At 53.0% G+C, this 11,434-nt stretch overlaps 1 protein-coding gene across 3 annotated transcripts in view; it reads right to left on the reverse strand.

Annotated features, from left to right (window-relative positions):
- Nucleotides 1-648: 648 nt before the first annotated feature.
- Bdh1 (3-hydroxybutyrate dehydrogenase 1) overlaps nucleotides 649-11,434 on the reverse strand; it is a 28,021-nt gene continuing 17,235 nt past the window's right edge. For all 3 annotated transcript variants that reach the window (XM_052159046.1, XM_052159047.1, XM_052159048.1), the window contains exons 5-7: nucleotides 10,438-10,579; nucleotides 4,064-4,216; nucleotides 649-2,864 (exon numbers count right to left, since the gene is read on the reverse strand). In XM_052159046.1, coding sequence (XP_052015006.1) covers nucleotides 2,395-2,864; nucleotides 4,064-4,216; nucleotides 10,438-10,579 — 765 coding nt within the window. In that variant the 3' untranslated portion in view covers nucleotides 649-2,394. The remainder of the gene's footprint in view (nucleotides 2,865-4,063; nucleotides 4,217-10,437; nucleotides 10,580-11,434) is intronic.

Genomic DNA, 11,434 nt, shown 5'->3' on the forward strand with positions numbered 1-11,434 from the left:
TATATTGGTCAGCTTGGCAGTTATAACAGCACGCCATCGGTGGAGGATTAAGCAACAGAATACAAAATACATGCTCACGTAATTCTGGAGGCTGGACATCCTGCCCCCACCCACGGATGCTGGGTGAGTCACTTTCCTCTACTGGGCCTCAGTTATATGACCTATAAAATGGGAGCCACCTGTGATCTGCCCACCTCACCTGTCTCATAAAGATCAAAGGGAGTTCCCTGGACAAGCAGGCTGGTGGTTGCAACATGTGAGGGGGTTTGAATGACCCCCTCACTTTTGGATTTGGAGAGAAGGTACCCTGGGCTTTTGTTTTCTGAGACAGGGTCAGGGTCTTATTGTGTAGTCCAAGCTATCTTGGAACTCACTATGTAGACCAGGCTGACCTTGAACTCATAAAGATCTAACTGCCTCTGCCTGTGAAGTGCTGGGATTAACCAAGTGCGCCACCGAACAGGGCAGCCTTAGGCCAGCAAGTTAGTAAATAAAATAAATCTTAAGAGCCTCACTAGGCAGTCAGTCCTCTTTTGCAGTTTAAGATCTCAAGGCAGACTCTCTGGCTACTTTGTAGGACTCAAGTATGTGTCACCTCCAACCCCTTCCGGGTCTCAGTGACAAAGAATGGAACTCAAAGCCACTGAGTGTTCTGACCAATCTCTTTATTACACATGAATACAAATTCTCCCAGGGTGTAAAGTGCCACTGGAAAGACTCCAGCGGGAGCCAGGCTCTGCAGTACAAACAAACACATCAGCTGTCAGGTAAACTCCTCATCAGGAGTCCCTCTGGGGTCCCCCGGGTCCCTCTCTCCTTCCCTCCCAGGCCCTGTCTGCCTTGCTCTGAGGACAGGAGTTAAAACAGTGCACCTCTTTTGTATACAGTGGAGTCAAAATGCCCAAAGGCAGGCTGAATCTGCTCCGTAGGACGCCCTCTGCCTCAGCACCGCCCGCACCCTGCTGTGGCTGTCCGGGTTCCTTTGCCTTCTCCTGGCTCTGGGCTCCACTGTCAGGCTAGACAGCTGCTAAGAGTGCAGGACCAGTTTCCAAGGGGGGCTTTGCTTCTCTCTTTGTTCCCAGACAGTGTCCAAGTAGGTGGTCAAACAACAGCTGGGAAAGACCTCAAGCTTGTGTGAACCAAAACTCCCGAGCCCGAGCAGGCTCTAGCTGAGGAGGCAGGGCTCCCTCTAGTGGCAGTCCTAGACTTTGCACCAAGGTTACACTAGCGTGTAAAGCTACGACGTGTAAAGCTGGCACTTAAGTACCCTGCCCAAGACTTGCTGCCACCTGGAACACGGTGGCATTTGGTTTGGGAAACTTCAGGGACAAGTAGCCTTCAAATTCAAAGTCTCCTTGATTGGCAACACAGGCACTCTAGCAGCATCTCATCTTAAGAAGTTCCTAATACGAAAAAGAGGTGACCGTCCTGAAGTCCTGTGGAGCAGGTGTGTGCGTGTATGTGTGTGTGTATGTGTGTGTGCGCGTGCGTGCATGCTCATGCTCGCATGTGGAAGCACCACATGAGCACACAAGACAATCAGGCATCTAGACCCATTGCTGGGACAGTGTCTCGGTCCAGCCTCGGCACCACTGGTGTGTCTGTAGCACCTAGTGTAGCACCAATCCTGTCCTAGGCAAAACCAAGCTACACCCTCAGCCAGACAGCATCTCCACCAGATCTAACCTGAGTCTTTAAAGAGAGTGTCGACACCTCGGCTGAAAAATCTCTAGATCCCCTACCCTGAGCTAGCTGAGAGTCACTGGCCGGGGGCCACCAGTCGCACAGGGCCGTGGACGTGCAGAGACACAACACACAGTGACCTCTGGTGTGACTGACTCAGGGGAAGGTAGAGAGTTGGTCAGAGGGTTCTTGGATTGATGGGTTCAAGTGTCTGTAGAACACAAGTGTGATTTGTTTTTTCCAGAAGAACACTAGTGGGACCCCTTAAGGGATGCAATGAAAGAGGTATCTCGTAAGTCCTCTGTGATCTGCAAATTCTTTCATGCACACAAGAAGAAAAAATCCTGTTTACTCATGAGACTTGCTTAAGGATCAAATGAGAGACATATTTTGAATGGATGTTTTGGCTTGAAAGTGATTTTGGATTCTATTCTAATAATCTGTCTTTAATATAAAGATATTTCCCCACAAATCTTTATATAAAATCAACTCGAGAGAGATAGAAGCACCGTATTGGCCCTGAGGTTTTGGGCCACCCACCTACAGGCCCAAACCATTCACCACATCAAACACGTAAGGTTACAATAGGTCTTCCTAAGACGGTGGCTACCCCACAGCGGCTAAACGAAAGGTAACTGTATAAACTCCTCCCTCATCCTTCTGTCTCCCAGTGGGCTCCCTGGCAGAGGCCGCAGGGACCTCTTCAGCTCCTCAGTGTATGTAGATCCTGTCAGAGATGGCTCCGGGGAAATGGGTCATGATCTGCATCCGCAGCCACCAGTAGTAGTCCATGGGGTGATAGCGGGTGTAAGGGGTGGCAGCGGTCAGGGCGTGTGTGACGGCGTCGATGACAGAGGACGTGTCTGTGGAACCGCTGTTGCAGTAGGTCTCCATCTTGGCGATCTTCTCGTCGAAGTACTTCTTGCCATAGTCTCTGCGGACGACCTCGGGCAGCTCGTCCCACATCTTCTTGGCGATGGCCTGGATACGCTCAGGGCTGTAGAGGCTGGTGGCAGCTATGAAGTTGCCCGGCTCCACCACGCTGACCTTCACACCCAGAGGGTGCATCTCGTAGCGCAGGCAGTCTGAAAAGGCCTCCACCCCAAACTTGGTAATACAGTATGGAGAGCGGGCGGGGTTGGCCATGCGGCCCAGCATGCTGCTGATGTTAACGACTCGGCCTGCAGGAGACAGCAAACACTTCTCAGATGCCAGTTGCCTGGCAGGGACAGCTTTAGAAGCATCTGGAGTCCGGGGCCTTGGACCACCCAGCTAGTCAGGATTTCCAATCTTCCCGAAGGGCTCTGCAGTGCCCAGCAGGACTAGGAAAGGGGTTCGAGTGAGCCACAAGCCAGTGAACCGGTAGGGGACAGTGGAATAGGTAACACACAACTAACTGATAACCAGCCAGAGCCTGCCTGGTGATACCACGGGGTGCGAACACACTGGGGGCGTGTGGGAGATGGATGGCCATATCTGTGAGGACTTATATGTTCACTCAGAGCTGATCCTGCAAGGAGAAACACAAACCAAAACCTCCCCCTCCCCGTCAGAGAGCTCAAATCTCAGCTTTCCCAGCCGGATGGATGCAGACAGAAGTAATATGCAAAGCCCGGGTGAGTACTGACTGCTGGCAAGGGACAAAGGCAGTACAGAAGCCAGAGGCCCGGCAAGGCTGGCAGAGGGGAGCCTAGAACACCCCAGAATAGAGGAAAACCTGGCTTTGTGGACTTTTCCCTATACCAGACCCAGAAAGAAGTGGGCTAGGAGCGGGGCGTGGTGGTGTACGTCTGTAATCCCAGCACTCTGGGAGGCAGAGGCAGGAAGAAAGATCAGATCTCATGGCTTTAGAAGTGGTTTCCCCCTCACATTTGGCTATTTTTATATGATTTGAGCACTATGTCTGTTCTCCAAATTTCTAGTCTCAAGTTTGAACCGAATAGCAGCACCACGTCTCAATTTTTAGCTACGAAATGAATATGCTAACATTTGTTTAGCATTACTCTGGATATGAAAGCATGTAGACTCAAGCCGCCATGGCCCATCCGTAAGCCCTGAGTGCAGAGACCATTGCCCAAGCAAGCCTCTTGGTGTGTTTGTGAGACAGGATCTCACTATGTAGCTCAGATTGACGCTAACCTCAAGCTCTTCCAGCCTTAGTCTCCAGGTGATGGGTTTATAGATCTACACCACCGCGCCCATACGCCACCTCGCCCAGATCCTCTGCTCCACTTCTGGAAGCCGCAGACCCCCTTCCTGCCTGGCTACTCACTTCGGCCCACCACCGTTCCCAAGCCCACCACGGCTCTGAGACTCACTACTATGGATGTTGGCAGGCACCGGGAGGGGTGGGCAGGAAGAATCTGTCTTCCCGACTCACCTTTGGCTCTTCGGAGGAGGGGAAGGAAGGATTTTGTGGTGCGCACGGTTCCCCAGAGGTTCACTTCGGCCACCTCCTTGTAGGTCTCCATGCTGGTGAACTCGACCTCTCCAAACGTTGAGATGCCTGCGTTGTTAACCAGGCCCCACATTCCTGGGCAAGAGAGGACAGGACCAGTCACCACGCAAGCTCAGTCCCAGCCACCAGCCCGCCTCTCTCTACTGTGATCTCTTTAGCCATGACTAGCAGTCTCTTACCCAAGGCTCTCAGGAAACATTTCTAGAGTCACCCAAGAACGAAAGGAGAGAGGCCTCACATCCTGGCCGATACGATGTTCCTAAGATGGAATCTCCAGGCGTCTTGTCATGCCTGCCTGAATCCATCTGCTCTCAGCCCTTCGTGACTGAGCCTTGTAGATTTCTGCCTGGGTCGCGCTTCCCTCCAACACTGTACTGGTTGGTTGTTGTCAACTTGACACAAACCTAAAAGTATCTGGTGAAATTAATTGAAAAATGCCTTCATAAGGCTTGTGGGCAAATCTATAGGGTGTTTTCTATTCGGAAGGGTCCGAACCACCATAGATGATACAATGTCTTGCCAGGTGGTTCTGGAGTGTATAAGAAAACAAATTGAGCAGGCCAGTGAGCAGCACTCCTCCATGGCTTCTGCTTCTGTTCTTGCCTCCAGGGTCCTGTTTGAGGTCCTACCCTGACTTCCTTCAATGATGAACCGGAATGTGGGAGATTACATACAAACAAACCCTTTCTTCCCGAAGTGCTTTTAGGCATGGTGTTTATCACAGCAACAGAAAAGTAATGAAGCCAGGTTTTTCCCTCCTCCACGGCCCTCGAGTCTACAGCCTGCACCTTTGCATTCAATCAGCTATTGTCTCCCTTAGCCCTCTTGCCAGCAGCCAGGGAAACCTCAGGAATTTTCCAAGCCAGGCCCACAGAAGGCCACAAAACTTCAAGGTCACCCATTAAGTTATGGGCTCCGATGCCAAGCCTTGTTCATAATCAGGCCCCACCCGTCTCCACCTTGGGACTCTTCACAATTCTCTCTTTGCCCAAGTCCCTCCTCTGAGCATATTGCTGTTTGCGGATAGTCATGTGTTTAAGGTCCCTTGACCCAGTCGCCTCCTTGCCAGTGTGTCTCTTCTCCCCTCTTCAGGGGACTGTGTGGGGACGCAGGCTCAGGGATGAGGAGACGCCGATTCCCAGGGCATGGACCAGCTGACTGTTTAGTAACCAGAGCAGCTAAGGGACAGCTGGCTTTTACAGACTCAGACAATGTTGGTTCTGGCAAGGTCTCAGAGTTTATTGTCTGTTAACTATTTTTTGCAGCAAGGGAAACCAAAGTTGTCAAGGGGAAAGACAGATTTAAGTCTCATCATTGAGTTAGAGGCAGAGCTGGACCTGAGTCAAGGGAGTGTGGCCTTTTTTTCAGGGTTTGTTTTGAGTTCAGTTTTGGGGTGAAAGACGTGGATGAGCAGAGCCCCGGGCACCGCGGGGTCCTGTCTCTGTTGTGGAGTTCCTCAAGCTTTGATCTTCATAGCGCTTTGTCTCCTGCCACTAAAGGTCCTGTGCTCCTTGATGGGGCTCCAGACAAGATGCGCTGCTTGTCGCCTGTGAGAATGAGGCCCAGGCCTCACTCTCCCAGTGCACCATGGGAAGGAGTTTGTGTAAATGGCAGAGTAATTGGTCTCTGGTTGCTTTCCTTCAGTCTTGCCCAAATTAAAGCGTGGTCAGCTGACCTTTGGTGCCTCTCCGTCAATTATGGGGAATTAAGGGCATTTATGAAGGAAAGGAAATTGCTCCTTAACTAAGTGTCCGGAGAGAGTGTCCTCCTCCTCCTGGCTGCCTGCTGGAGCATCCTGCCCACAGCTGGGCTGACAGCTGCGACCCTCAGGCACAACCCTCACAATCAGAGGCGTCTGAGAACCTCCACGGCTCCCACATCTGTCTCCTGACTTCCCCGAGGTTTCCCTCCTGGAGCCTAAAGCCTCTGTAGCAGCCATGGCTGACCAAACCCTTCAACCCACAGCCCTCAGTCCTTCCTTCCCTCCTTTGACCGCAAATGCAGCCTCTCCCCGACCCAGCAGGCGCCCTTCAGCCCCGTCTGCATTAGGAACTCAATGTATGTGCTTTGGGTAGAGAATGACTACAAACATCACATCTCTCTGTTCTAAAGAGCCTTCTTTGAGCTGGGCAGTGGTGGTGCACACCTTGAGGCCAGCCTGGTCTACAAAATGAGTTCCAGGTCAGCCAGGTCTACACAGAGAAACCCTGGCTTGAAAAACAAAAAAAAAAAAACCAAAGAACAACAACAAAAGAGCCTTCTTTTAACCATGCCCTGTGCTTCTGCCATCTTGTAGCCGGGCCTCTGAGACTGCCTCCCTTCCCCCATCCTCTGAGATCATCTCCCTTGCTTCACTCCCCTCCCCCCCACCCCACCCCCACCTCTATCCAGTCACACTACCATGGACTCCAAACCCCACCCACTGCTCACCACGTTCTCCTATGGCTTCCAAGAGGCCACCAACTAAGCCCCGCCTCATCTCCATTCTCTTCTTTGACACCACCCACCAATGCCCCATAGATACCAGCTTTCCCCTTGGCGTTGGTGGCACCCAGCATCCCCAGTGCCAACTTAACACTTTATTCAACCTGACCCCGCCCCCAGCGGGCACACCCAGTGTCCTGTCCTCAGCCTGGCTCCCCTGAATATTGCCACCGTCTCCTCTTCTATTTCGTGTTTGTGGAATTTTCCCTCAGTCTGTCTCACTCAGGTGGGACAGTATCACACGACTTAAAATACCAGTGTGCATGCTCTAGCTAAAAATAAAAGTTTTATATCTGGCACTACCATCCAATAAAGATTAATTAAGCATGACCCATGAAAGTACACTGCATGACAAGACTGCTGACCTAACACGCTGTGGGAACTGACTGACCTAGGAGCTCTCCAGAGTCCTCAGCCAGTTGCTGTCCTAAACAAACTCCGACCGCACTCCTGCCGGCCTGGAAGGCAGCTGCTTTCCCAGAATGGCCTCCATGTGTGGGCCTCAGCTTGCCCGTCTGTGAAGTGGGAAAGTACCAGTCTGGACCTTACCACTGCGAAGGCAAGGGACCACAGGGATGGAAGGTGCTGGAGGGAGGCAGACACGCCAGGCTAAGGTGCAGAGTAGAGACCGAGGCAGGGAGACCTGGAGGGACCTTACCTCCAGGTCCAGACAACTCCCATGGACCCACATCTCCTCCTCCTATGGTCCCTACCATCCGAGCCCCCTGGTCCTGACCAACCTTAACCACAGCTAACACACCGAGCCCCGAGTCCGCTCCGCTCTGCTAAGGACATCACGTCCACCCCTCCAACTCCTTCATGTCTCCCGATCCCGTGAGTCACCCGGGGCTGGAAAGATGACTGATGATCAGAATGACAGCCACCAGGCCCTGAAGTGTCACTTGTCCATGTCACCTGACCCTCCTGACTAACTCACACAGTAGTTGCTAATCCAGGCCATCGCTGAATGGGCCAGCAGAGACTCAGAGTGGATAAGCCTGTGCTCCTGATGCCAGTGACCAGGTGAGGAAGCGATTTGGACCCAGCTCTGAGGACAAGCTGTCATGCTCAGCCCCACAGAGCTGCCGGTTTCCTTTGCTGTGGCAAAGAACCAGTTCCGTTTCCTCCTGTAGTAACTTGGGTCCTGGCTTACCTGTCCTGTGCTATCAGAGAAGACGCCTCCAGGTCTCCCTGCCTCGGTCTCTACTCTGCACCGTAGCCTGGCGCGTCTGCCTCCCTCCAGTACCTTCCATCCCTGTGGTCCCTTGCCTTCGCAGTGGTAAGGTCCAGACTGGTACTTCCCCACTTCACAGCCGGGTAAGCCGAGGCCCACACAGGAGCTGGTTCATACCCAAGTCACACTTCTCTGGAGAGGCAAAGCCCTAGGTTAAATCCAGTCTTCCCGCTCCCAGGTCAATGGATGTTCCCGACGTAAAGTATTCCCTGCCCACAGCGTAATGCCCCAGGATGTCTAACTTTAGGTGTCATTAGGTCAGTGTCGGGTTCCAAGCTCCTCCTGCAAGGTCAAAGCCCACCAGGCACCAAGCATGGTCCCAAGCATACAGCAGAGACTCAGTAAATGCTGACTCATGGGTAAATAATGGTACCTGGTCAGGCCACACCCACAGCCTGTCTGCGTGTGTATGGTATGCTGGTTTTCCTGGAGTTGGAAGGGCTGGTCACCGGCTCCAGATGTCCAGTCCCTTAGAGTCCTCCAGACTAAAGGACACTGTAAGCAGAGTCCCCTTTACCTCAGTGCCTCAGGGTGGCTTCCCACACTTTGCTAGTGACAGTTCCATGAAGCCAGCGTGAAAATCAGCACCAACGTGCCTAGGAGGGCCCAAGATAGAAGCATCTTCGTCCTAATCCTGTTTTGGTGGGATGTTAGACACTGCTGTTGGGCGCTCTGGAAGGGCGCCACCTGGTGGTCAGAGCCAGAACTGCTCATCAGGAGGAGATGCTCATTTGCCAGGAAAAGGCCAGAAGGGAGGTAGAGGGGTGACGGTCTGTCGGGGAAGGGAGAGGGCAGGAAAGACGCGGAGAAGCAGCCATGCTTTCTGATTGCTTCATTTTCTGGTTTAGAACCTGAACATTCCAAATCTCTCCTCCTCCCAAAGTGCAGAATGCTGACGGGGTTACAGTGAGTGGAGGAACGGGGACCACAGAGCCCAGCGGTGCCCTGTTCTGTCAATCAGAAGTCCCACGCTTGTGATTCCTGGCTCTTTGTGTGTGTGTGTGTGCTGCTGCTGCTTTCCCTGCTACTAGTCTGTGAAGACAACACCCTAGCTGCCCCAGAGGCTGCTGGGAGAAAGGGTGGCAGGCTGTGTGGTTGGAAAGCATCCCAGTGGGAGCCAAGCTGCCTTTTCTTGATGGGTCAGGAACATCAACTACCCCTGGTAATTATTTAATAGACGTTCAGCGGGTCCACACACACAGGCTGCTCCTGGAGAACACAGGGCCCCGGCATGGCCTCTAGGAGGGAAGATGGTGCCATTGAACTGCTGAGGTGACACCAGTGACAGGCCCCTAAGGAACGCACAGCTCTTCATAGCTAGTCCCATGGGCAAAAGCCTTTCCCAGAGATGGCAGGATTTTCCAGCCTGGCAATTTTGGTCAGCCACACCACACAGGTGCTGGCCACCCGGCCCCTTCACTGGACCCCGCCCCGCAGTGGGCAGCAGGGAGCTGAGGCTAGCCCCTTTGGTCTGGTCTACCAAGAAGCTCTAAGATCAACGACACAGACCGGCTCTTCCACAGGGCCTGCCGTGTGGCCCAGCCACAGGCTTCTGGGTTCCACTTCAGTGGTGCCCCTCAAACTAAGGTCCTCCGCACAGGCTGAACTGGGAGGGCAGAGGCTCAGGCCTCAGGGAGCCTCTGCAGCGTCGGACCTTTGGGCCACCCGCTCTCCAAACTTTCTATGCCTTTAGCTTTGAGGCACGCTATCCAACTCCTGTGGGTCTGTCTCCATAGTCCCCGGGTCCTAGTTGCTTGTATCCCCTCTGGATATCCCCCCATGTCTTCTCACCCCTCATCCTGCTCTGAACGTGGAGGACCCCAGCTGGCAGGGCAGGCGCCTCCTGCCTCTTCTTCATCTCTACATCCACATCGAGACAGCTTTGTTCTCTCAGCTCTGCTAGCGAGCTCTGCCTACCACCATGTTCAGGGCGCACCACCCACATTCTCTCTAACCCGCCTTCCCCACGCCAGCGCAGGCTTCAGAGATCCCACCAGGCCTCAGGACAGTCCCTTTATTCTCCAGCGTCTACCGCAAAGCAGACAGCCCCTACCTCATTGGCTCCCGCCACCATCAACCATTTGCCACACCCAGCACACCGTGGGCTGCTTCCTGTCGCTGCTGCCTCACTCTGCCCTCCTTCCTAGCCTGACCTTCCTAGCTCTCCACCACACTCCCAGCCCTGAGCCCTGACTCAGCCCCCTCACCTGCTGCTCAGCCCCTGTCCATGCCCTGCTTCCGGGTGGTGAAATCAATCCACTTACTCTAAGGTCCTCAGGGACAGAGAGTGCCTCAGCTGTCATTGTGTCCCCACCAGGGGCCTGGCGTGGGCATTCAACAGGGCCGGAACCAGTATGTCAGTCACTCCACAGATTTCAGACTTGCCTCTGGCCACATTTTGCTGCCCTATTGCACAGCTATGTTTAACTTAACCTGCTTCCTCTCACTGAGAAGGAGGAAGAGTTTAACAATAAAGAAAAGAGCCTTTTGCCAGGTTGCCAGCAAACAGAGGGTGGCGGTGAGTAGAAGCCATAGCATAGGCTCCCAGAACAAGGCCGCAGTCCCACAGTGGCCTTACCCTTCTCAGGATCCTTCAGGCTGGAGCGGATGGTCTCCACAGCCTTCTCTATCTCCTCACTGTTGCAGACATTGAGTTGGATGGTTCTCAGTCGGTCACTCTTCAAGCTGTCCAGCTCCTTGACCCCGGCATCACCTTTGTCCTGGGGGAGACAGGGCTGCAGTCACCTCTGTGCGTCCCTACCTGAGCAGGCTCTGGATTTAGAACCCAGACCAGATAGGGACTGACTCCAATCCCATGCAAGGCCTGAGGCTTGCCCTGGTGCCTCATGTGGTGGTTCACAGTAACATATTCAAAATAGCCAGAAGCCAACCAGTTTTTAAATAAAGATTCTGAATGAAAGTTTATGCTTACTTTCATGCAAGTTTCTAAACCGCAGTTTGAGGCTGGAAAGATATCTCAGCAGTTAAAAGGGCTTGTTTCTCTTGCAGAGGACTTGAGTTCAGATCTCATCACCTACATAGAGGCTCACAACCATTTCTCTAACTCCAGTTCCGGGGGATCGGACACCCTCTTCTGGCCTCTGGGGGCACCAGGCATACATGTGATACACATATATGTAGGCAAAACATTCATACACATAAAAAAAATAAAGATTTTACCTAGCTTATCTAGGGTGCACATGAGCAAAGTACTGTAGTATCTCCCTATGATCAAGTAATAGTCAGAAAAATGAGCTATGACAGATACTGCAACACAGAGAATTCTCAAACACATGCTAAGGCCAGGGTGGTGGGGCACGCCTTAATCCCAGCACTTGGAAGGCAGAGACAAATAGATCTCTGTGAGTTCCAGGTCAGCCAGGGCTGCACAGTGAGACTCTGTCTAAAAACAAACAAACAGTGTGCTATGTGAAAGGCACAGTAAAAAGACCCAGCATCCCCGAGTCCAGAGAAGGCTAGCTTAGGGGGATGGAAGAAGGTGGCTGACCAGGGCTTGAGGTGTGTGTGTGTGTGTTGTGTCGGGTTGTGTGTGTGTGTGGGGGGGGGGGGGGTAA

This window comes from Apodemus sylvaticus, chromosome 15, assembly GCF_947179515.1.
Source record: "Apodemus sylvaticus chromosome 15, mApoSyl1.1, whole genome shotgun sequence".
Taxonomy (NCBI): Eukaryota; Metazoa; Chordata; class Mammalia; order Rodentia; family Muridae; genus Apodemus; species Apodemus sylvaticus.